The sequence below is a fragment of the Nansenia antarctica genome (genome assembly GCF_963989245.1).
Source record: "Nansenia antarctica genome assembly, chromosome: 19".
In the NCBI taxonomy this organism is placed as follows: Eukaryota; Metazoa; Chordata; class Actinopteri; order Argentiniformes; family Microstomatidae; genus Nansenia; species Nansenia antarctica.
In genome coordinates this window covers 24204116-24231911 of record NC_137692.1, presented here as the reverse complement: position 1 = coordinate 24231911, position 27796 = coordinate 24204116, and the positions used below count along the sequence as shown (strand labels likewise).

General features: G+C 44.6%; 2 protein-coding genes across 3 annotated transcripts in view; both read left to right on the top strand.

Moving 5' to 3' along the window:
• ube4a (ubiquitination factor E4A) overlaps window positions 1-19357 on the top strand; it is a gene marked incomplete at its 5' end in the record, with an annotated part of 31520 nt that extends 12163 nt beyond the window's left edge. For both annotated transcript variants that reach the window (XM_080548796.1, XM_080548795.1), the window contains 14 exons: window positions 344-546; window positions 938-1129; window positions 1511-1844; window positions 3888-4023; window positions 7661-7968; window positions 8889-9021; window positions 9221-9411; window positions 9857-9957; window positions 12847-12960; window positions 13992-14166; window positions 14926-15106; window positions 15882-16029; window positions 16195-16352; window positions 16938-19357. In XM_080548796.1, coding sequence (XP_080404922.1) covers window positions 344-546; window positions 938-1129; window positions 1511-1844; window positions 3888-4023; window positions 7661-7968; window positions 8889-9021; window positions 9221-9411; window positions 9857-9957; window positions 12847-12960; window positions 13992-14166; window positions 14926-15106; window positions 15882-16029; window positions 16195-16352; window positions 16938-17073 — 2510 coding nt within the window. In that variant the 3' untranslated portion in view covers window positions 17074-19357. The remainder of the gene's footprint in view (window positions 1-343; window positions 547-937; window positions 1130-1510; window positions 1845-3887; window positions 4024-7660; window positions 7969-8888; window positions 9022-9220; window positions 9412-9856; window positions 9958-12846; window positions 12961-13991; window positions 14167-14925; window positions 15107-15881; window positions 16030-16194; window positions 16353-16937) is intronic.
• A 3018-nt stretch (window positions 19358-22375) lies between these two features.
• Window positions 22376-27796, top strand: part of kmt2a (lysine (K)-specific methyltransferase 2A) — a gene marked incomplete at both ends in the record, with an annotated part of 60911 nt that continues 55490 nt past the window's right edge. Inside the window, one exon of the mRNA XM_080549075.1 lies at window positions 22376-22624. Within this exon, the coding sequence (XP_080405201.1) occupies window positions 22376-22624 (249 nt within the window). The remainder of the gene's footprint in view (window positions 22625-27796) is intronic.

Genomic DNA, 27796 nt, shown 5'->3' with positions numbered 1-27796 from the left:
TAGAGTCGGAGTGCAGCTGGAATAAAGGACTGTCCAAATCTTTTTGTACTTTGACGGGGGAGAACAAATCTGTGGCTGAACTTGCCACTTGAATTTTTCTGACCAATCAACTACCACGTCTGTTACTTTGATTGCGTATGTTACTTCGTTTACATGAAGGGCTGTGAGAACGCAAATCAGATAAATAATTTATGCAACAATGTTGCGAACTCATCCACTTGCTCCGGGTCTCGATTCGGACTTTCATGTGAGAACATGACCTTAATGTATTGTATTGTATTCCATAATATTCTGTTCTAGTCTATTCTGTCTGCAGTAACGTCATGTTGTGTGTGTGTTGCAGAGCTAGAGGAAGTGGTTGAGTTTGTGGAGGAGGTGATCTCTGGCCTGTTGGTGGATCAGGAGGTGCGAACCTTCGGGGAGGTGATAGTTCCCATGCTGGATATCTTCCACGGTCGAGTGAAGGACCTGGAACTCTGTCAGGTGCTGCTCTTCAACTACCTGGATATCCTCCTCTACTTCAGCAAGCAGAAAGACATCGCCAAGGTCAGGAGACATATCACTTCTCTGGAGGATTATTTCAATCCGCCATACTAGTGTCTATATAAGCTGTGAGAGGGAAAACTGTGGTTTTCTAGGTTCTGTAGCTACGGAGCCCCCCTGGGGTCACATGGTAGAAAAAAAAAATTTGATGTTTGAATCCGTTCCCTCTGTTTAGTAATTAGTTAGGGTTAGGGTTAGGCCCTACGAGCCAGAACGATCCTTGCGATCCTTGTGATAGAATCCTTGCGATCGTTCTGGCTTGTAGGGCCTAACCCTAACCATAACCATAACCCTAACCCTAACGAATTACTAAACCAAGGGTAGTGCTTTGAGTTGCATCCATGTACGAAAGGCGCTATATAAATAAAGTTTCACTTCACTTCACTCAACCCAGGTGTTGGTGGAGCACATCCAGCCCAAAGACCCCACCAACGGGCTCCAGTACCAGAAGACCCTCCTGGGGTCGGTGTTGAGCATCTCCTGTCTGCTGAAGACCCCCGGGGTGGTGGAGGGGCACTGCTTCTTCCTCAGCCCCTCACGCACCAGCCCGCAGGAGATCAAGGTCCAGGAGTCGAATATACACCAGGTCTCTCTCTCTCTCTCTCTCTCTCCCTCCCTCCCTCCCTCCCTCCCTCCCTCCCTCCCTCTCTCTCTCTCTCTCTCAAACCTTGCTATATCTCCCCAATCCCCACTTCTATTCTCCCATCTCCTCCTCAACACTTCTTACCGTCTATCTTACCGTCTATAGTCAGTTAAATGCGTTGATACAGGTCTTAGAAAGCAGCAACGCAGCCTTTAGATGTGATTTAACTTTAGTCTCACTGGTATGAAGTCCATCATGTCAATAAATAGAACTGTCAATAAAATAGCTATTTGGGAAAAACAGAGAAGGGTAGTGCTGCTGCCTGCTTTGGCGATGACAATGATTTCCTTCTTCCTTCTTGCCTTCTCATGATTGGTCAACTAGTTCATGGGTCAGTTTCACGACAAGCTGCACCAGATCCTGAGGAACCTGCTGCAGCAGTCGAGCGAGACGCGCCACCTGCTGCTCACCTGGCTGGGCGACTGCCTGCAGGCCAACGCCGGACGCGGCAAGATCTGGGCCAATCAGATGGCAGAGCTCTTCTTCCAGATGTACGCCTCGGACGCCTTCTTCCTCAACCTGGGCGCGGCGCTCCTGAAGCTGTGCCAGCCGTTCTGCCGCCCGCGCTCGCCCAAGCTGCTGACCTTTAACCCCACCTACTGCTCCCTCAAAGAGCTGAGCGAGGAGGACAGGCGGAACCGCAACGTACACGCCAGAGGTGGGTGGGTGGGTGGATGTTGGTGGGTGTGGTTGTGGGGGTGGGGGTGGGGGTGGGGGTGGGTGTGTGTGTGAGAGTGTGAGTGTGAGTGTGAGTGTGAGTGTGAGTGTGAGTGTGAGTGTGAGTTAGGGCTGCACGATTAATCGATTTTAAATCGAAATCGCGATTTGAAATGATGCGATTAGCTAATCGCAAAGCCTGCGATTTGCCTGCGATTTATTTTTATTTATTTATTTTTTATTTTTTGCTATTTAGCAGACGCTTTTAATCCAAGCGATTTACAATTACGAATTACAGGGACATTCCCCCTGGAGTAACTGAGGGCTAAGTGCCTTACTCAAGGGCACACTAGTAGTGGTGTGGTTTCAGGCGGGATTTGAACTCACACAACCTTCCGATCGCAAGTCCAACTCACTAGACCACCACTACCCGTATGGGATACGTCATACAGCGCGTCGGATTCAACGTCAATGAACGTCAACGTCAATGAACGTCAACGTCAATGAACGCACACCAACAACATCGCACGTGAAACGCCCACGTTTCGGTAGCTAGCAATAGCAACATTCATGGTGGATAATGGCTTCAGCAGAACCAGAAGCAACGTTGGACGATTTAGTCCCGAAGAAAAGCAGCACTTCTGTTGTGTGGAAGTATTTCGGATTTAGGACGACTGATGTGCAACAAAAACAGGTGTTGTGCACGACCTGTCGTGGAACAGTCGCCTCATCCAGAGGCAACACCACAAACCTATATCAGCACTTGAAAAAGTACCACAGGCAGCTGTATGACGGGTGTGCGGTCAGAAAGGGAGAGTTGAGTGAACGTCCCGTAGCCCAGTCTAACAAAGTTAAACAACCTAGTGTTTCAGAGTCGTTTGCGGCTGTTACGGCATATGAAAAGGGCTCACGAAGGCACCGTGAAATAACAAATTCCATCACGCACTACCTCGCAAAAGACATGGTGTCTATTAACACTGTGAGCAACTTTGGGTTGAATTTTTTTTTGAAAGTACCTGCCCTTTTCCAAACAGCTTCCAATTAAGCTTTCCTAGATGGTTGTGTGAAACAAACCACCTGAGTCAGGTTAGTAATGCTCCATCACATGTTTTAATCTGAAGCTTGATTTTAAAGCAACCCAACTTTAAAGTAACCCAATGTAAGTTTAGTTCTTTCACTCGTAGCTCGGGCTGTGGGGGTGCTAGAGGAGGGAGCCTCTAAGTCCCCTGAAGACGTACAAACAAACTGCACGTTGATACGACCTTCCTAGCCGGAGATATGGCCACACTTTACAAAAACTTCCTTTTTTTTTTTGCTATTTAAAAAATAAATAATCGCAAATTAATCGCAATCGCGATATCTGTCCAAATAATCGCAATTCGATTTTTTCCCCAAATCGTGCAGCCCTAGTGTGAGTGTGAGTGTGTGTCTCTGTGTGTCTCTGTGTGTCTCTGTGTGTCTCTGTGTCCTGGCCTGGGTCCAGATCTGTATGTGTGTTATCCAATGTATCCATGTATGACACAGTATGACAGTTGGTTAAAGAAGCATGTACAGATCTGGGAGAAGGCCAGTGAATGAAAGTGAATGGCTGACTACTAACTGACTAACTATCTTCAGTGATAAACTAATATAAATGATTCATAATTATTAACCTCCAACCCATCTCTTAACACTAGAACAGCCGCGCCTTTTTTACCTACTATAAGAGTGGTCAAATGTATTTATAATGGGAAGCTGCTATTTACACACAAAGACCACTAGTTGGCCGCCTTGTAAATTAGCCTGCCTCCTACACAGATAGCTTTATACTAGCTTATCCTGATGTGATTTTGAAAATGTAAGGATACTGGGTGGTAGAATGCACATATCTAGGAAAAGTCATGAAAGGAGGGTCCTGAAAGTTGATCGAGTGCAAAGATATAACAAAAAGAAATTACCGGTACTCAGAGGGTCAAAATGACCCCACCCGCAGGCTGTTCTAGTGTTAATGGCAAGTCTAGTGTTCTCCCGGTTTATAAATGGTAACTAGTTCCTGTCCTCGCAGGTCTGGACAAGGAGACATGTCTGATACCTGTCCCCCCCCAGCAGCAGCAGCAGTCCGTGGACAACGCCCAGTCCTACAGCCTCCTGACTGAGAACCTCATCCTGACCCAGCTCACCCTGCACCTGGGCTTCCACAGGTAGCTACTGTCCCTCCTCCGCCCTGCTCTCACTGGCACATCCTAGCAGTCATCTATTCGGTTGTTAAGTCTGACGTCAAACGTGACGTTTTTGCAATTTCCGGGTCCAAACCAGAAATTTCCTGCACCAGAGTACCAGTGTACTAAAGCACCAGAGTACCAGTGTACTAAAGCACCAGAGTACTACAGCACCACAGTACCAGTGTACTAAAGCACCAGAGTACCAGTGTACTACAGCACCAGAGTACCAGTGTACTAAAGCACCAGAGTACCAGTGTACTAAAGCACCAGAGTACCAGTGTACTAAAGCACCAGAGTACCAGTGTACTAAAGCACCAGAGTACCAGTGTACTAAAGCACCAGAGTACCAGTGTACTAAAGCACCAGAGTACCAGTGTACTAAAGCACCAGAGTACCAGTGTACTAAAGCACCAGAGTACCAGTGTACTAAAGCACCAGAGTACCAGTGTACTAAAGCACCAGAGTACCAGTGTACTAAAGCACCAGAGTACCAGTGTACTAAAGCACCAGAGTACCAGTGTACTAAAGCACCAGAGTACCAGTGTACTAAAGCACCAGAGTACCAGTGTACTAAAGCACCAGAGTACCAGTGTACTAAAGCACCAGAGTACCAGTGTACTAAAGCATCAGAGTACCAGTGTACTAAAGCACCAGAGTACCAGTGTACTACAGCACCAGAGTACCAGTGTACTACAGCGGTAGAATGACAATTCAATTGTTTTTTAGACTGGGATCTATTCATACAACAAGGGACACAGCAGCACTTTCCCGTTTTTCCCATATTTGTCAGAGTCTTTGAGCCTCGGAAAAGCGCTATATAAATATAATGAATTATTATTATTACTGAGGCATTTCGAAGACAGCGCCTCAGCCAACTTTGGACCCGGAAACACGTCACGACTTAACAACCGGATAGTGTTGCTGCTGTTACCATATAAAGCCAACAGCCGCATCACCTTGCATACAACTAGGCTTGTTTTCGGTACGCGATTCACAACACTCGTCATCTGCGTATGTTAGTGATGTCTTGTTTATGTTGAGGGACTGTGATCATCTAGCTATGTGTAGTTATGTGTTTTTAGCATGTTCATCATGTTCCATCAGCATGTTGTGATGTGCTAAACATTCAGAGCAGCAATCTAAATGGTAAATGGACTGCACTTATACAGTATAGCGCCTTTTTTGCTGCTCCAAAGCGCTTTACAACGGCCTCTCATTCACCCATTCACACACACATTCACACACCAATGGCGGCAAGCTGCCTAGCATGATGTTCTTTGTTGTTAGCTAGCTAGCTAGCTAGCGCAGTCTGAAACCAGTGTGTTTGTTTGTTTTGATTCAGGTTGAGTTGAGGTGTACCAACATTCAAATAAGCATAATAATAATAATAATAATAATAATAATCTTCTTCACCAATTTTCAGATATACATCTGAGTGAGCCGATTAAACAAAATAAATAAAACAATAAATAAACAATACTTTAAAACAGGTCTTAGATTTGCTGAATTTAGTGTTGTGGATATTACACTTACCAATCCAGATCATGGTTGATTTATAAACTTCATGGAGTTTTTTTTTCACACTTACAAAGTAAGTACATTTTCTTTACATGACCAGTTTTAACAACTACAGTGGGGGGAAAGTACACATCAATATTTTGTCCAGTAAATGTATTTCCAATGAGCCTATTCAAGTGAAATTTGCACCAGACTTTGGTATTAACTCAAACAATCCAGACCAAAAAAATCAAAACATTGATGTTATGTGTAATAAAGTAGAATTAATTCTAAAATACTTAAAGGTACTTAAAGGGTAACATTAACATCTAAGATTAAGAATTGATATTTGGATTATTTTGTGCATCCTGTCTCCTCTCCCCTGCCAAGCTTCTCCAAGTGTTTTTTTTGCTAATGACAATATGTTCTCAATGTTCTTTCCTGGTATAAACCGGTGCATGACTATATATTGTGAAACAAATCTGAAGAGGCATCTCCCTTGATTTGTAATGCAGTACTTAAAACGGTAACATCCAAGCTGTGTCCTTTTCTACATCTACCAATTAAAAAAGTGTAATTGGTATTGATGATGTTCCCCATCTATGACTACATCTCCAATCTGGGCTTGTACTCATCATGGTGCCTAATCATTCTCTGCTTTCAATCGGCTGATTGATCTCCACTTTCCCAGCTGGCTTCTGCAGATGAGAATATGTTCTCTGTCTGTCAACACGCCCGGGAAAATAAGAAAGAAAATACATGAGTGGTGGAGACCCGGGCAACCTTAAGAGTTAACCAGTTCTGGGGGCGCTTAGGTGGCGTAGCGGGTTAGGCGTTGACCATGTAACCGCAGGGTCTCCGGTTCGATTCCGGCCGGGGACATATCCTGCATGTCATCCCTCCTCTCTCTCTAACCCATCCTTCCTGTCTAATTCTTCACTGTAACTGTCAATAAACATTTTAAAAAATATGAGTGGGACTGCCCCACTCAGAATTTTTTTATTTTTTATTTAAAATTTAGTTTTATAGGTCAAAATACCTCTTCATCCCCACTACCCCTGTACAGTTTCTCTAGTGTAAGTAAATATTTCTTCTTCTAGCATTGTGACTGCCAATAGACCCTGGTCTTAGCATAGATTTGTTTTTCTTAACTTACTTGCCCTAACCCTAACCCTAACTTGACAAATATACTTGTTGTAAAGTCACTTTGCATAAAGCGCCTGCTAGATGTTTTAAATGTAAACGTAATTCATGTCCTTACAGTTTAATAATGAGGTTAGGTAAGCCGGTAGTTTATGCAGTAAGGCTTGTTTATACACAAAAAGGAAGTAATAAAGAGATCTACAGGATTTTAACGAGGTCCAACCGATGTTTTGATAAAGAATGCATTGATGAGTATTACTACTATTACCTCTGAGATGGGGAAAGTCGCTATGGTAGATGGCATCCAATGGTTTTAAGAGTAGTGGCTGCTGCACTTTGGTAGATGATGTCACCATAATCAAGTACTTGCATGAAAGTTAATTGCCCATCTGCTTTCTTCTGTTCAGGGAAAGGCACAATCTATTCTTATAAAAGAAGCCCACCCTAAATGAGTGTTTTCTGAATGTCTTTGTCAAACCAGATGGCAGGTGTGGTATAAGCAGGCACACACTCAAGGGGGCCCCGCACCCAAAGTACATATGAAAAAATCAGATACATTTTTTTGGTAAATAAAATATTTTATCTTTCTAGCATTAAGCACCAACCTCAGCCCAACACATGCTCTCTGTAGGACAGTGAATGCAGACTCGAGCTCAGAAATAGTCAGGGGTCAGGGGCGCTTAGGTGGCGTAGCGGGTTAAGCGCTGACCATGTAACCGCAGGGTCCCCGGTTCGATTCTGTCCGGGGACATATCCTGCATGTCATCCCTCCTCTCTCTCTCTCACCCATAGTTCCTGTCTAAATCTCCACTGTAACTGTCAAAAAAAATATGAGTGGGACTGCCCCACTCAGAGATGCATATGTTTTTAACCGTGTATCTCTCTGTCTCTGTCTCTGTCTCTGTCTCTGTCTCTGTCTCTCTCTCTCTCTCTCTCTCTCTGTCTCTGTGTCTGTGTGTCCTCCTCCCCCTCCCAGACTCCACGAGCAGATGGTGAGGATGAACCACCAGCTCCACAGGCTGCAGGGGACGTGGCGGGATGCGCAGAATGCGGGCGCCCCCGCGGCCGAGCAGCTCCGCGAGCAGTTTGAACGTCTGATGACGGTCTACCTGTCCACCAAGGCCGCGGCCACGCAGCCCGCCATGCTGCAGTGCTGCCTCAACCTGCAGGCCGCCAGCGCTGCGCTGCTCGTCCAGCTGGGCCTGAACAACCAGGGACCCGAACACACGCAGCTCTCCTTCCCTCTGCCCCCGCTACACAACAGCCTGCTGTGCTACGTACCAGGTACTTGTTACAGGGTATCCGCGGTGTCTTGAAAAGTATTAAAAGTTGATAAATCAAGACCCGTAATACGTATTAAAAAGTCTTATCACGATTTTATGAGGTCTTGAATTTTGTAGGTATTTTTCTGAATTAGACTCTGTCCAATGAGTTTGAGTCCTAAAAGCGTTTAGTAAAAGTTCGTGAATTTATTAGTTTATTAAAAAACTAAGATGAACCGGAAATTCTGTTGTATGATCGTGGTCTAGTCTATTGCAAACTAAAACTGTTAAGTTAAAAGGTGTCACTGATGTAAACGGTTACAGCTCGAAGTGGCGGTGAGGTCTGGAAAAATATTGACAAGATCTTTAAAAAGTCTTAGAAAGGTATTGAAATTAACCTCAAGATTCCTGTATATACCCTGTTGTTACCTCACGGCGTGGCAGGACTAGCGTTCTAGTGAACAATAACAAATTCGGGGTAGTGGTGGCCTAGTGGATAGTGAGTTGGACTTTGTGATCAGAAGGTGCCCCTAGTGTGCCCTTGAGTAAGGCACCTAGCCCTATGTTACTCCAGGGAGACCGTCCCTGTAATCTGCAATTGTAAGTCGCTTTGGATAAAAAAATAATCTTCTAAAAAAGTAATAATAATAGAAATAAAAATAAAAAAAACTCCTACATTCCCATAAAGCGTGTATCTGTGTTGGCCTTTTAGTTCATATTTTACATTAGTTCATGTTTCCCTTTGGTGATGTTCAGTGTCGATGTGTGGCTTCAAGTTAACGTTTACACACGTTTAATTCATTCATTCATAATGGAAGTACCACAGCCGCAGAAACAGATGGTGACCTTAGTGTACGTGACTCTGCTAACACAAGCTAGGATGACGACTGGTGTGGTTGAATGTCACATACCTGGTTGTGTGTGTGTGTGTGTGTGTGTCAGAGTTCTTTGCAGAGAACATGGGGGATTTCTTCATTTTCCTGCGACGGTTCGCCGACGAAGTTCTGGAGTCTTCCGCCGAGAGCTTGGAGCAGGTCCTCAACTTCATCACTGTTTTTATGGGGAACGTGGATAGGTATGGGACACATGACAAGGTTTTCCCTCGGACCTAGATTAAACCCTCGGACCTAGATTAAACCCTCGGACCTAGATTAAACCCCCGGACCTAGATTAAACCCCCGGACCTAGATTAAACCCCCGGACCTAGATTAAACCCAAAATTCCATGATGACCAGACAGCCCTAGTTATATGAACCTGTACTCCTCCCATCTAGGATGAAGAACCCCCACCTGCGAGCGAAGATGGCCGAGGTGCTCGAGGCTGTGATGCCCCACATGGAACAGTCGTCGACTAGCACGGCTCAGCCAATCATGTTCCAGCGCCAGAGGGTCTTCTGCGCCTACCGCCACGCCCCCCACCTCGCAGAGGCGCTCATCACCGTGTTCGTGGATATCGAGTTCACGGGTGAGTTTGTTTGTTTGTTTGTTTGTTTATTTGGATCCACCATTAGATACAGCAAATATGCAGTAGCTATTCTTCCTGGGGTCCTCATACCATACTTTCAAACAATTTTTCATCTTAAACACTTAAATACAAACAATACACTTCCATAACATTCATACATACATACATTAGCCCTATTATTGACATTTACATTTTTAGTTGAAGATAACTTAATAACAAAATAAAGAAAAAGAATACAGAAAGAAAAGTGGAGAGACAAAAACATAACTCTCCTTACCCGTGGGATCACAAGATAGCTCAATCTACTGAGTGAAAGGGAGAAAGACAGACAGGGCAAACAAACCACTCGCAAAGTGATTACATTCATGCTTGTAGAATCTGGATTGATATGATGAAGCTCAAATGAATTACTACTTCCTGGTTTTCCCTCTTGTAACCTTCTCAGGTGACCCTCACCAGTTTGAACAGAAGTTCAACTACAGGAGACCCATGTACCCCATCCTCAAGTACATGTGGGGGAAAGAAAGCTATAGAGAGAACATCAAGGTAAGGCCCTTTCTAAATGGTAAATGGACTGCACTTATATAGCAGCTTTTTTGCTGCTCCAAAGCGCTTTACAACGGCCTCTCATTCACCCATTCACACGCACATTCACACACCAATGGCGGCAAGCTGCCATGCAAGGCGCTGGCCCGCTCACTGGGAGCAATTTTGGGGTTCAGTGTCTTGCCCAAGGACACTTCGACATGTGGCCAGCCGGGGCTCGAACCGCTGATCTGCCAACCTTGTGATCATTAGACGGCGACTCTACCTCCTGAGACACAGCCGCCCCTTCACTTAATTTTCTGTCTGTGAATTCTGGGATTCAAACAAACAAACAAAGCTGCAGTCAACCCACGGTCAACGGACGGGAAATGTAATCACACTGAAATTCAATGGGAGAAAAGAGCGACCGTCCATGAGGCTAAATTATGTTTTGAAGCTATATATTTGTATATACGACATAAAATCATGTGAGGTACCTACCTCTCTCTTGTATTATAAACTACTGCACTTTTATTGTCTGTATAATCTGTTCATTATGTCAATGTTGTTTTGAACTATTCTTAATTCTTGTTAAGTGTCGTGTCATGTTTCACCTCAGGATCGTTCTCACATGTCTGTACCGATGTGTGAGAGAGGAGGGGGTACAGAGTGAGAGAGGAGGGGGTACAGAGTGAGAGAGGAGGGGGTACAGAGTGAGAGAGGAGGGGGTACAGAGTGAGAGAGGAGGGGGTACAGAGTGAGAGAGGAGGGGGTACAGAGTGAGAGAGGAGGGGGTACAGAGTGAGAGAGGAGGGGGTACAGAGTGAGAGAGGAGGGGGTACAGAGTGAGAGAGGAGGGGGTACAGAGTGAGAGAGGAGGGGGTACAGAGTGAGAGAGGAGGGGGTACAGAGTGAGAGAGGAGGGGGTACAGAGTGAGAGAGGAGGGGGTACAGAGTGAGAGAGGAGGGGGTACATGACTCTACATTTACATTGACATTTACATTTTACATTTTACATTTTTGGCATTTATCAGACGCCTTATTCCAAAGCGACTTACAATATATACATTTGAATACTAAGCAAGTGAATCATCAATCCACCAGTCGTAGCAGGAAGAGTAATCCCGCTCAGGCCCGGGGCCATTGATAGAAGGAAAAACCTTCTCCTATCACTTTTTTTTTTTTTTTTACACTGGAGAAACAGAAACGGTACAAGGGGGCAATAGAAGTGTTTAGGGACACAGTAGAGGGGAAAAGCGGGTGTCTTTAGGAGACGCAGTGCTGAGGGGCAGTAGATGTCTCAGGAGGAGCAGTTAAGGTGTAACCTAAGGCTCTGCTTGCTCGCTCAATGTAGCGCCAGTCATTCAAAGCAGATAGTAGTTAGCAGACTTGAGAGCACAGATTTGGCCTTCTTTGGTCTTGCCGTAACTACACTTCTTATCCCTGGTGACGACGAGTTTTGCTGGAAATAGCAGCTGGAAACGGAAGATCCCAGCGATGTAGAGCAGCTTTGATGGGGTTGTAGTTCTGCTCTCCTCTAGGATACCGTGGCATTCCTGTCATTTTATCCCGTGTTGCGTCGAAAGATGTTTTAGCATATTGCTGGTGTTTCCACCCTTCTTCTGTACTTCTTGTTGCGAGTTATCATGACACACACGTTTTTTCAAATGCGGAACTGTCCGCGCATTCACAAAACATGCCGGCACCGATAAAGCCCAATGCACACAGCGTGCGATTTCTGTTGCACGACAACATTCCATAATTTCCATTGTTGTCATGAATGGAATCAAATTTTCGCCGCGCGATTAAAATCGGGGCCGTGTGCATTGGGACGCGATTTTCTCATAGACTTCCATTCAAACTTCAAAATGGAATGTTGTCGTGCAACAGAAATCGCACGCTGTGTGCATTGGGCTTAAGAGAATCGGTAACCTCGGAAGTTATTGATCACCGATGTGTCGAAGAAAAATGTGTTACCAGTTCTCAACTGGAATCGGTTCTCAATTCCCATCCCTAAACTTAGGCCATGGTTAGGTTATATTCTTCAAGAATCAACAGCGATTTATCATAGTCCAAAAATGGTCCAATCCCACACTGCCCCCTCTAGTTACCTGGGAGGTACTGCAGCACACTACACTGTCTGGAACTTTTTTTTTTTTCTTCTTTTTTTTTTCACAACTTTGTTTATTGAAGTTTTCATGACGGTACAAAATCAGCAGTAGTTCAAACTGTACATATATACGCTAGACATATTGCACATACCTACATATATGTAGTCAAAATAGAAGTCTGAAGGTTGAACGTAGACGACAGTAAATAAATCACACACACAAAAAGAAAATAAGAAAAAATAGCTAGGACACATGGCCAACTGAAAACACATTGATTGTATAATTAGGACAAGGATTATACAGGAGAAATAAAGAAATAAAAAAGAAAAAGAAACAAACATTGGGTTACACTTAACCATAGGAACCTTGGTTTTGACTATGTTGTGACGTTAGAATTATAAGGTTCTATCTCCACTTTTGTCAAAATTGATTTTTTTACATAATCTGATCCATTAGGTGTTTATTAATGCCTGTGTGGTGTTATTTTTAAAAATGTTTACATTTTTTAGTTAGTAATTAATAAAATACAAAGGTTCCATCTCACAAAACATAATGGAATGTAAAAACGTTGACGCTCAATATCTCTGAACTGCCCTAAACGGAGATGGAACCTTATCATTCTAAACGGAGATAGAACCTTATCATTCTAAACGGAGATAGAACCTTATCATTCTAAACGGAGATAGAACCTTATCATTCTAAACGGAGATAAAACCTTATCATTCTAAACGGAGATAGAACCTTATCATTCTAAACTCACGATGTGCCAAAGTTGTTAAATTGAGCTTTGTGTCCGCAGCATCTGGCCGACTATGCGTCTCAGAACCTGGAGGCGATGAACCCACCGCTGTTCCTGAGGTACCTCAACCTGCTGATGAACGATGCCGTCTTCCTATTGGACGAGGCCATACAGGTGAGACTTGTCTTCGGTTCACTGGAATTTAGTAATCTCCAACTGCCTGTACAGTATATGTGTTTTACTATAATGAACTATTGATCTTCGGCCTGTTATTTAGCTGTCTATTTGCTCCCTTTGTGGAGCTGCTAACGGGCCTTATACAGGTTCGTTACAATATAAAAATAAATCTGAGGGCCGGGGGGTCGCCTATTGGTGATCCATAAGCAATCATTTCAACTCTACATCCCGATCACAGCTTGACAAACTAAATTAAACAGTTGGATAGCATAATATTATAGCTTAATAAGAAGCGTCACACGCTGCATTCGTAATAATATAATCTGCCTCGTGTGCTATGTCATAGCCTATAGGCTATAATTTGTCCATAAAAAAATTATTTAGTTTAGTAGACTGTTAGAGACTATGCTTGTACTGCAATTTGTCACCACCAGATTTTGCCAAATCAGTTGAGCCGTGGACAATTCAGGGCTCTGATGGCGGCTGCAATGTTGGCAGCATTGTCAGTCGTTCTGACCAAGAGTTTATTGTCATCTACCTTTCAATCGATAAGTGCCGTGTGGAGGAGTGCATCAACAATGTTGTCTGCCGTGATGATGTGCTTTTCTGGAAAAGTCATTAGCACTAGTCACTGTTTTTTGGTATTATTAACGTTATACCACCCAACCCTAACACACACACACACACACACACACACACACACACACACACACACACACACACACACACACACACACATACACACACACACATACACACACGGCTTAAGGGGCGCTAAAACAATGTTGTTACGTAATATTGTATTTTATCTTTACCTGTTCTTTTTACTGTTTTCCCCTGCTTTTATATTCATTCTATGCTTGTATATGTTTTTATATTCACTTTATGTTCTTATTCCTGTTGTAAAGCACTCTGAGTTGCATTTCTTGTATGAAAGGTGCTATATAAATAAAGCTTTACTTACTTACAGCTTGTAATGTCGTCATCACACCTCTCTCCTCCCTCTGATTGGTCCTTTCTCCTGTCAGTATCTGAGTAAGATCAAGCTGCTGCAGCTGGAGCGGGACCGGGGGGAGTGGGAGGGGCTAGCCCCCGACGCCCGCAGAGAGAAGGAGTCCGGTCTGACGCAGCTAGGCCAGCTGGGCCGCTTCCACAACATCATGTCCAACGAGACCATCGGCACGCTGGCCTTCCTCACATCAGGTTAGACAAGGAAAAGTTAACTCGTGACGTTAGAATTATAAGTGACGTTAGAATTATAAGGTTCTATCTCCATTTTTGTCAAAATTGAGTTTTTTTTTACATAATCTGATCCATTAGGTGTTTATTAATGCCTGTGTGGTGTTATTTTAAAAATGTTGACATTTTTGAGTTAGTAATTCATAAAATACAAAGGTTCCATCTCACAGAAACATAATGGAATGTAAAAACTTTGACGCTCAATATCTCTGAACTGCCCTAAACGGAGATAGAACCTTATCATTCTAAACGGAGATAGAACCTTATCATTCTAAACGGAGATAGAACCTTATCATTCTAAACGGAGATAGAACCTTATCATTCTAAACGGAGATAGAACCTTATCATTCTAAACGGAGATAGAACCTTATCATTCTAAACGGAGATTGAACCTTATCATTCTAAACTCACAAAGTGTTTGATCATCCAAGGTGTGTATAAGCAGTCTTTAAATGATTGCCCAACAATATTCTTCTCCTCTCTCTCTCTCTCTCTCTCTCTCTCTCTCTCTCTCTCTCTCTCTCTCTCTCTCTCTCTCTCTCTCTCTCTCTCTCTCTCTCTCTTTTTCTCTCTCTCGCTCCCTCTCTCTCTCTTTCACTCCCTCTCTCTCCCTCTCCCTCTCTCTTTGTCTTTCCCCCTCCCTCCCTCCCTCCCTCTCTCTCTCTTTCACTCCCTCTCTCTCCCTCTCCCTCTCTCTCTGTCTTTCCCCCTCCCTCCCTCCAGAGATCAAGGGTATCTTTGTGCACCCGTTCCTGGCCGAGAGGATCATCTCCATGCTCAACTACTTCCTGCAGCACTTGGTGGGACCCAAGATGGGCGCCCTGAAGGTGAAGGACTTCAGTGAGTTTGACTTCAAACCTCAACAGCTGGTCTCTGACATCTGCACCATCTACCTGAACCTGGGGTATGTAGTCTTCTAGACCTCAGTCTGTTGTAGTCTAGACAGCAGTCTGCTTTAACAAGGGAACCTGGGATATGTAGGGCCGGTTTCAGAGACAAGGCTTAAGCCTAGTCCTGGACTAAATCACACTTTCAATGTAAAATCTCCATTGAAGATGTTTTTTAGTCTAGGATTAGGCTTAAGCCTTGTCTGTGAAACCGGCCCCTAGTCTTCTAGGCAGCAGTCTGCTTTAAGAAGGGAACCTGGGATATGTAGTCTTCTAGGCAGCAGTCTGGTTTAAGAAGGGAAATGCAAAGCCAGGATATACTCCACTTCTAGGTCTGATCCTCATCTTGCTGTTGCCACTTGGTTCATTCCCTGTTGAGAGGAGTGCATAGAGACCCATTTAACACTAGAACAACACTAACTATGAGTAAAGAAACATGTTCTATCGTTGCACTCGATCAAATTCCAGGACCATCCTTTCATGAGTTTTCCTAGATATGTGCGTTCTACCACCCAGTAGCCTTACGGGTTAGGGTTAAGCTAACCCTAACCCTAACCCAAAATCATATCAGGATAAGCTAATATAAAGCTATTTTGCAGTTTTTCTGTATAGGAGGCAGGTTAATTTACAAGATGGCCAACTAATGGTCGTTGTGTGTAAATAGCAGCTTGAGCATTGTAAAGAGGGGGCTCTTTTAGTAGGTAAAAAAAGGCACGGCTGTTCTAGTGTTCAGTCATCGATTTGTGTCCTAGCCATTCTTACGGTCTCATGGTCTCGTTTACTTTGTTGCAGTGATGAGGAGAATTTCTGCGCCACGGTTCCGAAAGACGGCCGCTCCTACTCGCCCACGCTCTTCTGTCAGACTGTACGTGTCCTGAAGAAGATCAACAAGCCTGGAGACATGATCGTGTCCTTCGGTCTGATCGCTGACAAAATAAAGGTTGGATACCAGGCATTTTTTACATAACGTTCATTGTATGAGGCCAGCATCGCATCGCATTGAAACACAATGAAATACACCCCCTTTTGTCTGTCTATGTCTGACTGACTTCCTGTCTGCCTGCCTGTCTGCCTGCCTGTCTGCCTGCCTGTCTGTCTATCTCAGTCTCATGCAGACAGACATCAGCAGGAGGAGGAATATTACTCAGAGGCCCCTGATGAGTTCCTGGACCCCATCATGTCGACCTTGATGCTAGACCCCGTGTTGCTCCCCTCCTCGAACGTCACAGTGGACCGCCCCACCATCGCACGCCACCTTCTCAGGTCAGTCACTCGGGGCGGGGCGTCCCATTCCATTCACATAGGGTGTTTGATTCCTCATTCCATTCCTATGCATTACAACAAGCCTGTCCTCCGATTTCTACCTCCACCAGCCTCCACCTCCGGTGTACGTCTTATGTGCTGCTTGTATATTCCTCAACCAAGATGTTTTGTAGGATATTCGTGAGTTTAGAATGATAAGGTTCTATCTCCGTTTAGAATGATAAGGTTCTATCTCCGTTTAGAATGATAAGGTTCTATCTCCGTTTAGAATGATAAGGTTCTATCTCCGTTTAGAATGATAAGGTTCTATCTCCGTTTAGAATGATAAGGTTCCATCTCCGTTTAGGGCAGTTCAGAGATATTGAGCGTCAAAGTTTTTACATTCCATTATGTTTGGTGAGATGGAACCTTTGTATTTTATTAATTACTAACCAAAAAAATAACTTTAAAATAACATCACACAGGCATTAATAAACACCTAATGGATCAGATTATGTAAAAAAAATCAATTTTGACAAAAATGGAGATAGAACCTTATAATTCTAAGCTCACGAATTGCTATTGATGTTGTTCTTCCCTCTACAGTGATCAGACAGACCCGTTCAACCGCAGCCCCCTCACCATGGATCAGATCCGGCCCAACCTGGAGCTGAAGCAGCAGATCTCACAGTGGCTGGACAAACACAAGCAGGAGAGGCTGCAGACGGGCCCTAGTGGCTGAGCTTTTAGAGATCTCTCGTATGAGCAAAGACTGTCTGCACCCTTCCCTCCCTCCCTCCTTCCTTCCTTCCTTCCTTCCTTCCTCTCCCTCACCTATGCTATACCTGGCACCCCACACGTGTGCTTACCTCCAGACTGTAATCCAGACTACCACTCCCATAATCCCTTTCATGCGGCTCACATTTTACTCCAACCACCACGATCCTCAGTCGTCAACAGAAGAGTCTTGGTGTTGAATGTGGTGAAGAAGAAAGCTGATTGAGTGATTGAGTGACACTGCTCGGTAGAAGTGAACTGTGGTGCTGTTACATTCATTTACGGTATGGTGATTATTAAAGGGGATCTGCCTCCAGCATCTCTGATCTACCTGTTATACTGCTTCACTCTGTCATAAACCTGGTCAAACTGGACTTCAGCAAATGTAGCAAAAACTCCTTAACGGCCATCTCGCTCTGCCAAAGCAAGTTTGTATAAAGAGAGAAACTATCCCGAAAAAAACTTCAGAACTTGACACTTGAGACATGCATAATGACTTGGGCCGGCCATGTACAATCCTTGAACCGATACGGTATCACTCAGTTACAAATCTACTTAAGATGGGATTTAGAATTGAATGTATGGCATTATGCACATAATGCCTATATATTCAAATGTGGGGAAAAAACGAAACTTTATTGAAGGAATCGGTGCCTAAAACCCATAAGCCTTCCTGTAATTTCATTGGAGGAGAAGAGGCCTATTTAATAAGAAGTCATCATTGTTGTGTCACGGTTACATTTAACAATGTTACATGCAAGTAGACGATGTTACATGCAACTTGTCTACTTGTATCAGAAACAAGCCGAGGTAGTACAGTCGTTGGAAGGGCTGGGGTGTTGCTTGCCTTGGCTGCTCACAGCAGTGAGGTCAATGGTTGGCAGAGGCACTGGCTAAAAACAATATTGGAATCATACAGAAATTACATTTATAACACAGATGAAAGTGGAACATTTTTAATATTTATTTAATTTAATTTTCTTTTTTTTACTTTTCATAACAGCTGTTTTCATTGGAGTATGACATGAGGTGAGGCTCTGCCTCCCCTGACCGCACACAGAACAGCGCCCAGCTAGTCACTTGTGTGAGTTTTGCTCTTTGGAATTAGAAACTTTTAAATGCAAGGAAGGAGTGAAGTGTGATTTTGTATAAAAGGATAGAATATGTGCGAAAGATGACCGATTTGATAGCATGCATTTGTATGTGGCATATCTACCAACTTAATAAGTGGTGTCGTTAGCCCCTGGGCATCGAGGCTCGAGCCCCGAATGTTTTCTGAATAGCCCCTAATCTACTGATCTCCTGATCTCCTGATCCTGGGGAGGGAAAAAAACAACAAAAAAGTCGCCATCTACCGCATCGCCATCGATTTAGCGCATCGCTGTTAATTTAGCGCAAGCTACCACCCGTCAATCAAAAACTCTGCTAACCCCCATGGGCTGGGCTAAGCCCCCAATGTTTCAAGATCCTAGCAATGGCTCTGTTGATAACCTAGGTTAAATTATAATGCAATATGTCTATGTTTTATCTGTCATGGTTCTTTTGAATGTACAGTATGATTAACTTTTTAAAGTGTTAGTGTGCTATCAAGCTAGCTACAAAAACGGTTTCAATGCTTCTTCCAGGAAATAACAGAGCATGGTCAATTGGTAGCTGTTTTTACACTAACAACTGGCGTGTGCTTTCCTTCTGGTACTAACCGTTAGTACCAACACTCATTGTCATTGAAGTACTAATAATTACTGTAATAGATTATTTCATGGGTGTTCGGAATTGTATACAGGAAGTGTTTTCTGATTCACACAATTCATTGAGATAAGCAAGAACAGCCAATAGGCTAGGTGCACGATCTCACTACTTCCTGAAAGGCAACTGGTATGAACATATCCTGTCTCACTCTATTGGTTTAATTGATTAATCAGCTGTGCGGTAAACCGTTGGAACACACAGTGCACAGCTGATTAATCAATTAAACCAATAGAGTGAGACAGGATATGTTCATGCAAGGTGCCTTTCAGGAAGTAGTGAGATCGTGCACCTAGCCTATTATGTTTTTTTCTTTTCTTTCTTTTACTGGTCGAAAGAGATGGTCTCCACATACCATTACATTAAATTGGTATCTACTTGGCTAGGCCCCTTCAGAATATCAACGTGATGGGGTCATTTTAAATTAACAGTATTTTATTGTTTGGACGCAAACTTCATTATCATCTTTTGTTATTATTGTAAAGAAATTAATTGCAGTGTAAAAGTTGAAATATGCCTACATGATGTAAAGGTGTTCTATCAATAAAGCCTGTTTAAAGACGTATATCTTATCATAATTATTGACAGATGAGTCAAAGGCCCGATCCCATTTCTCATTTTTACCCCTAACCCTCGTTTTGGAGTGCCACTCGCTTTTCGGCTTGCCCCTCGGAACAGAGTTACCAGGGGTAGTGGTTGAAAATCTTCCCCTATTAAATGGGATGACCCTTCAAGACCCTGATACGTCACCAGTAGTATCATAGAAACGCATGGAAGTTTGCGATTCGTTAACAGCTCAAGTTTCACGCTACCAATCAAACAAGTCATCAAATAAAAAAGAACAATGCTTCATTATCAGGCCAGTTCATGACAGAATGGCGGTGCTCTGTAGGCTAGCAACCCTGCTCCTACCCTGCCAGTCTGCACTGATATCAGAGGTGCACAACAGTGCAACAACGATGGCGGCTGAACTTCAGTTACATTTTGGGCGTCATGTGCCATTAAAGGGGGGAAAGTTTGACATAGAAATATGTCAAAATGCGGGACTGTCACGCACAAATCAGCCTTAAAACATTGTTGAAACTTATCAGATTTTTTTGTTATGCTTTGTTATATAGTTTGTTATAAAGAAAAGGTCTAGAATACAATGACATTAAACTAAGATAATACAATGGTTATTAATAATTTTTTAATAATAATTCAGAAAATAATTACATTTGTGGTTTTCTTCCTCATTGCTTGTGCGTTCTGCCACTATCTTGCCGACGATTCGCAAGGCATTCTGGGAGTTCAACACTCGTTTTTAACCCTTGGTTTGGAGTGTGCATCTGTAAAAACTCTGTTTGGAGGGCTACCACTTGGCCCTACATGCCATCAAGAATAGGGACACCCCTACCCTAAAATGTAGGGCCAAATTGTGTTGCGCGCCTACGGAGCACCGCTATTCTGTCGTGAACTGGCCTGGTTGAGAAATGAGAAAGCAGAGATTTTTTTTTTATGACTTGTTTGATGGATTGATAGTGAAACTTAAGTTGAATCATGTCCAAGCTTTTGTATCAGGGTCTTGAAGGGTTATTCCCATTTCATAGGGGAAGATTTTCAACCACTACCACTTGTTACTCTGTTAGGAGGGGCAAGCCAAAAAGCCAGTGGCACTACAAAACAAGGGGTACGGGTAAAAAAAAGAGGAATGGGACTCCCACGTTCATCTGGGAAACGCATGTTGTTGATCCCTCATGTACGGAGTCCCCCTGGGGTCACATGGTAGAAAAATATTATTTGATGTGTGAATCCGTTTCCTCGGTTTAGTAATTTGTTCCCTCTGTTTAGTAATTCGTTAGGGTTAGGGTTAGGGTTAGGCCCTAAGAGCCAGAACGATTGCAAGGACTAAACCGAGGGAACAGATTCACACATCAAATATTTTTTTTCTACCATGTGACCCCAGGGGGAATCCGTACTCATGCACTCACTCACTGCTCAAAAGTTTTACCAGACAGTTTACCGCCGCGGACTCCCACAATGTAATTTCCTAATAGAAAACCCATATTCAGTTTGTTTTGTTTTGTTTAGTTCTGCAGTCTTTCAAATAAGAAGGAATGTTTTAGTCGAAAGCTGCGAACTATTATATCGAGTTAGCTTATTGCTCGGGACCACGGCTTGTTGTTGACTGGACAGCGACATGGTGCTGAAAGTTAGCTAACTATTTTAGCTCTTCGTGGTCTTGTCTTTTGTGCATTGGTTTAAATGTAGCAAGGTAATTTGGTATTTGTCAGTCAGTGGTGGTGAAAACCAGGAGTGTTGTGGCACAGTAACGTTACAAGGAATGACATCAGCAGCTTGTTTTGCTAAGCTAACGTTAGCACAAGCTAACAAGCTAAGCTAAGCGGGGTAGTGGATAGTGAGTTGGACTTGTGATCGGAAGGTTGTGAGTTCAAATCCCGCCTGAAACCACACCACTACTAGTGTGCCCTTGAGCAAGGCACTTAGCCCTCAGTTACTCCAGGGGGAATGTCCCTGTCATTCAGAATTGTAAATCGCTTTGGATTAAAAGCGTCTGCTAAATGGCAAAATGAAATGGCAAAATTACAACCCAAAGTTGATTGCTTGCGACATGCAAGGTGGAACAACCAACGACTTTTGGGTTAACTGAAGCCCCCTTTCCTTTCCCGGGTAAACAAACTGCCCTGTGACCTGTTTTCTAACTGGCTATGGAAAGCTTGACTAGTTCATATTGAAGAAATGCATGTTGCGGGGCCGCCACTTTCCACCAGCCCTGGAACATGGATGTGTGTATGTGTTTTCATGTATGAAACGGGAAGCTCGATGGTGAATGCAGGTTCAGGGCTACACCCACAACTCAGCTCTCTGATGCGTTATTTTTTTTCGTACCCGCATTCAGCGTAATGCACGCCCACCTGCCTCTGATTGGCCGAACGTACGCCCACCTCGTCTCTGATTGGCCGAACGTACGCCCACCTGCCTCTGATTGGCCGAACGTTCGCCCACCTTCAGCGAAGCTCCCTGACTACTTTAGCCACCTGCCTCCCGGGAAAAAAGGGTTTAGGGTTAAAAAGGGGTTAGGGTTTAGGGGTTAAGGTTAGGGTTAGGGGATTCCGAATCTCATCGCTAAACCAGCAACTGGGCCTGGTTGAGGAGCAAACTTAATAAATGCAACACACATAACTGCACATAACTAGTTCAGCAGTCGTGATCTAATAACTAAGATAACCCGCTAAAACAAATCAAACAAATAATAATATATCATATTATTAATAATTGAATAATTATGAATAATTCTTAATTTTGCTTAATTTTGCTCCGTGAACGTTTAATATGGGGTTGCCCAAATAGCTCCCCGTATAAACGTCCGCCATCTTTTGTTTATACATTTTTGAGACTGGGAACGTGGTTCGGCCAATCAGAGGCAAGGTGGGCGGTGCCTTACGCTGAATGCGGGTACGAAAACCCCCCCCAACGCAGCTCCCTCTGATCTCTCGGCAGCAGAGCAGCAGAAGTGTAAAATGGCGCACAGCTGTCGGTGGCGGTTCCCCGCGCGGCCCGGAGGCAGCAGCAGCCTGGGCTCAGCCGGGAGGAGAGCGGGCCGGACCCGGGTCACTGCCTCTCTGAGACCCCCGCCGGAGACCCACCCCGGGGTAGGAGGGGTGGGACCCGGGTTTGACGCCGCCATGCAGGTCTCCTCTGCCATCGGGAGAAACCTGCGGACGTTTGAAGATGTTCTGGGGGAGTCGAGCGGCTCCAGCAGCGGGGAGGTGAGTGCATGGAGGAGGAGGAGGACCCAGCCAGCTGGTAGATAGAGAGAGGGGCTTGGAGCAGCTAAGGCTAGGCACTATCCCACTGAGATGGACTGATATTGAGGACCTAACCCTAACCCCTAACCCAGGCTAGGCACCCTAACCCTAACCCCTAGGACTGACCCAAGGGGTGGAGCATGGACTGGAGGAGTAGTTGTGTAGTGGTGGTGTGGCCTTAGCTTACCCCCCTAGTCCAACTTGTCCATCGTCAAGTCGCAAAGCTAACTTTTTAGTTGCTTGCTTGGCCTTGATCCCCCCCTAGTAGGGTGGGCAGCATCCAGCCCTGCATCACAGCTCAAGCTTAGGCTATTTGTTGTTGTTGCTCTCTGATTGATGCCCAGAGGGATGATGGCAGGAAAGTCTGTTCCATATGACAGGAGCATCTTTGCTGTGATAAGTGAAGCAGCCTAAAGGACCAGCTAGCTCCAGCACAGCACAGCTCACAGATAGATACAATCTAAAAATATATATAAATGCTTCGAATACTCAACAACAATCAGTAAAGAATTGCGGATACAAAAGCTTCTAAATTCAACATTCTAATCTAAATTCAACATTCTGAATTCTAATTCTAAAGCGGACTCCAGACAGACAGACAGACAGACAGACAGACTGTAGACCTCCGGGTGGACTGAAGGAGCAGCTAGCTGATGTAGCATGTCTCTCAGATGAACCTAAAACTCTCACATCTCCCCGGGCTCAGCATGTTGTCTTTAGGTATATTATTGATGCATTAACCAGCACCACTGACTTATAACCTAATAATAATATAGGTTTTGGACACGTGTGTGACTCGTGTGAACGTTATTAGTGTGAACTAGCATCATGGCATGGATGGGACCTCCCAGTTAGCCAGGAGCTTGAAAACAAAACATGTCAACTTAGGAAAACATGACTAGTTCACGTTTGTAGATCCGATCGTTTGTGTTCCAGCTTTACTTTAAGAAGAATACCCTACACATCCTTCCTCTGATCCTTGTTCTGTCTATCTATGTGTTAACAACATCCACTTTCTGTGTGTAAAGCATTAAAGAAATAAGCGTTCAGGTGTTGTAGCTTGTTAGCATCCTGGGGGGGGTGTCACCAGCGCTCGTATGCTAATGTTGTGAAACGTGTTGTAACGTTACAATGTTTCCCGTCTTGATTTATTTTAGTGTTTTAGTTATTCTAACGCGTTGAGATAGTTGAGCTCCATTTTTTTTGTAACGTATGAAAGGTGCTTAAGCGGGTTTATTATTATGTTATTATGTTGCTATCCAACCTTAAAGCAAGCAAGGTTTGTTTTGCTAAATTAGCTATTTTATGTAGCCTATTTCTAGGCTCTTTCGTAGGCTATTAAGCAAAGCTAAGCAAGCATTTATAATCTATAACGGTGATGGGGTGGGGTGATTGTAATTGTTCGGGTTGTGATGGATCTATTAGCTGTGTTGTTCAACTCTGTGTGTATGTGTGTTGATCGGACTCTCTGCCAGGCTACTACGCCACGCTGCTCTGGTCTGGAGGAGGCATCAGGAACACGGGTGGTGGACATGTTCCTCTCTCTCTAGTGTCGTAGTACCAAAATAATGTCGGGAGTGTGGTCATAGCAGATGACGTGTGTGCTAAGCAAGGCTACGATCCCCTAAAAACGAGGAATCTAGAATTTCGAATTTCGAATTTCGAATGTTGAGAGCAGGTTCCGTCCAGATGTTGCTACATTGTTGCTACATGATTAGATGGTTGGAGGAGCAGAAGCCCCCCTGTCAAAGTGCTGCTGGCCAACAAGCTACAATAACAACCGAGTCGTTGAGCGGACCTTGTGGTGTGATGTGGTGTGATGTGGTGTGGTGTGATGTGATGTGATGTGGGGGTGTGTTCACCTGGGGGGTGTGATGTGATGTGATGTGATGTGATGTGGGGGTGTGTTGAGCGGACCTTGTGATGTGATGTGGGGGTGTGGGGTGTGGTGTGATGTGGGGGTGTGATGTGATGTGGGGGTGTGTTGAGCGGACCTGGTGATGTGATGTGTGATGTGGTGTGATGTGATGTGGGGGTGTGTGGTGTGATGTGATGTGGGGGTGTGTGGTGTGATGTGATGTGGGGGTGTGCGATGTGATGTGATGTGGGGGTGTGTGATGTGATGTGATGTGGGGGTGTGCGATGTGATGTGATGTGGGGGTGTGCGATGTGATGTGATGTGGGGGTGTGTGATGTGATGTGATGTGATGTGGGTGTGATGTGGTGATGTGGTGATGTGGTGTGATGTGATGTGGGGGTGTGCGATGTGATGTGATGTGTGGTGTGATGTGATGTGATGTGGGGGTGTGTGATGTGATGTGATGTGATGTGGGGGTGTGTGATGTGATGTGATGTGGGGGTGTGTGATGTGATGTGATGTGGGGGTGTGTGGTGTGGTGATGTGGTGATGTGGTGATGTGGTGTGATGTGATGTGGGGGTGTGTTCGGCTTTAGGGAACTACCATCTTCCTTTTTCTCCACGATGAGCACCACGCGTGTGTGCAGTGTTTATCACTATCATTTGTAGTGGAATAGGTTAGCGGGCTGGTATCATAATGAGATTAAACGTTATTTATTAATCTCTTTAACTATTTCTGCTGTTTATTACAAAATATTCTAAAGACGGTCTTGGATCAAACTGTAGAATAATAATGTTTTGATCTTCTCAACATTTAGCTTGGATGTTTTTTACAGAATAGTACCACTGGGCTATTTACCCTTCTCGTGTCCCTTAAGTTGATTTCTTCAATAATCATTCTGAATATTCTTCCTGATCCTATCGTGTTTACATAGTGTTGTTTATGGTTGTGATTGAAGTAGCCTTAAAGGTGGAAGTTCCTACCAAGGTCTGCAGTGAGTGTTGTTGTCTTCTTAAAGACATGATGAAAATGTATTTAAATTATTTAAAGGAGGGGTATGAGACACCGTGCCCTCCTCACTTCTTTTTAAAAGCAAGGGGGTCCCGTCTGTCTGTCTGTCCGTCCTCACACAATATGGGGAAACTAATAGCCCTACTTGCTGCGTTGATGCGTTGAGACAGACGGACCCCCAAATCCCACTGGAACGTGTAGCTGGTGGAAGTTGCGGACACAGCATTGTGATTTCATTGAGAGGGGATGTTGCAGCGCCTGGGCAGGATTGTTCTGGCTCATCGCAGCCTGCTGAGCTCACGGAGCAGCCGGACCCTCGGTCTGGGCCGGCCGGGCCCCCCCCTCCTTCCCTCCTCCTCCTAGGCGGGCGGACCCACTTCAGTCACACAGGGTCTGCTGCCCGCGCCGAGCACAACTTTTCTTCTGACAGCTGCCACTTTGGCATAGATTAGCGGAGCCTATTGGGAGAGCTCAAAAGGGGGCTTGTAGACTGTTGTTGTCCAAATGGAAGGCATTTGTTAGGCTTTGTACTGGTTTTTTTTGTGTGGTGTTTTTTAAACAAATTCCTTGTAGTGTTTCCAAACGCCAAATTGTGTTTTAGGTTTTTAGGCAAATCAATGTCAATGTTTGTAATTTTGAGGGTAATAAGACTTTCTCTTTCCTTTTTTTTTCTTCCTCCGATAGAATTAAACCCCTCCTCTCTTGTCATCTGATCTCAGATTAAGACCCCAATCACTCATCAAAAGTGCAGCAGCTGAATAGATGTATCTAACCATGCGCTTTGGCTTTGCCCCACTGGGTTTAGATAACAAGTGTGTTTGGGTGGAAGGAAGGGATCCCCCATCCAGCAGGTGTTTGGCCTATTTACACGGCGGAGACCCCCCCCGCCCCCCTGCCCCCAAGACAGCGTGTGGATTCAAGCAGGAAGCTTTGTGTCTGCTTTTATTCCAGCTTTCATGAAGGAGCAGGAGGCTGAAAGAGCACAGGCACAGATATCAAAGGAGAGAGCGAGAGAGAGAGAGAGAGAGAGAGAGAGAGAGAGAGAGAGAGAGAGAGCGAGAGAGAGAGAGAGCGAGAGAGAGAGAGAGAGAGAGAGAGAGAGAGAGAGAGAGAGAGAGAGAGAGAGAGAGAGAGAGAGAGAGAGAGAGAGAGAGAGAGAGAGAGAGAGAGAGAGAGAGAGAGAGAGAGAGAGAGAGAGAGAGAGAGAGAGAGAGAGAGAGAGAGAGAGAGAGAGAGAGAGAGAGAGAGAGAGAGAGAGAGAGAGAGAGAGCGAGAGAGAGAGAGAGAGAGAGAGAGCGCGAGAGAGAGAGAGAGAGAGAGAGAGAGAGAGAGAGACCCACCCCCATCCCCCAGGGACGATGCTGGTAGGGGAATTAGTCACAGGCCCTCCCATCCATGGCTTTATTCTGCTACAGCAGACGGGCAAAGGGGTTTCACCTCAGCTTGGGAGAAAGGCGGCAATTGTGTGTGTGTGGGGAGGGGGGTGTGTGTGTCTGTGTCTCTCTGTGTGTGTGTGTGTGGTGGGGGGGGGGGGGTGTTATGGTCCCCTAGACTATGTCTTTTATTGCCCTGCCTTTGGTAGGGGCGTCTTGTCTTTGTTTTGATTGGAGCTCCTCTGTTAGACAACCGCCTCAGTTGCCCCACTGACTGACTTACTGCCTGGCCTGGCTGTGACTTTCTCTGCTCTTTGTTGTGCTCAGGGCTCCATCTAGAGTTGCCTAAGTTAGTTCCTACTACCACCACTGTGGGTGTGAGAGTGGGGAAGGAAGAACATGAGCCTGATCAATCAGTGTTACATCTCCAAGGTGTCGGTCGGTGGTGTGTGTGGGCAAATGTGAAGGACTTCACCACTTCATCTGCTGGCACATGGTTGAAACATCAACAAACATCAACCTTTTGTTTGGCCAGAGTTCCCTCTGTAACCAAGCTACATGTTTGGGTTGGGGTTGGGGGGGTGGTTGGGGTTAGGGATAGGGATGCTCCGATCTGGATTTTTGGGGCCGATACCGATCACCGATTTGTTTCCTCAAGATCAACCGATACCGATACCGATACCGATTTTTTAAAAAATACATAACTGACTGGATAGCCTAAATATTTTTTGCTTTTTAGACAAAAGTTTTGATCCATTAGGCACCAAGCAAACGCAGACCCATTTTTATGGCATAGTAAAGGTCTGGCCTATCACCCAGTTAGGGCCTGAAGCCCAAGTCAGTCGATATGGCTGTATAAAAGACATCATAAACGTGGCCTTCATGGTTTA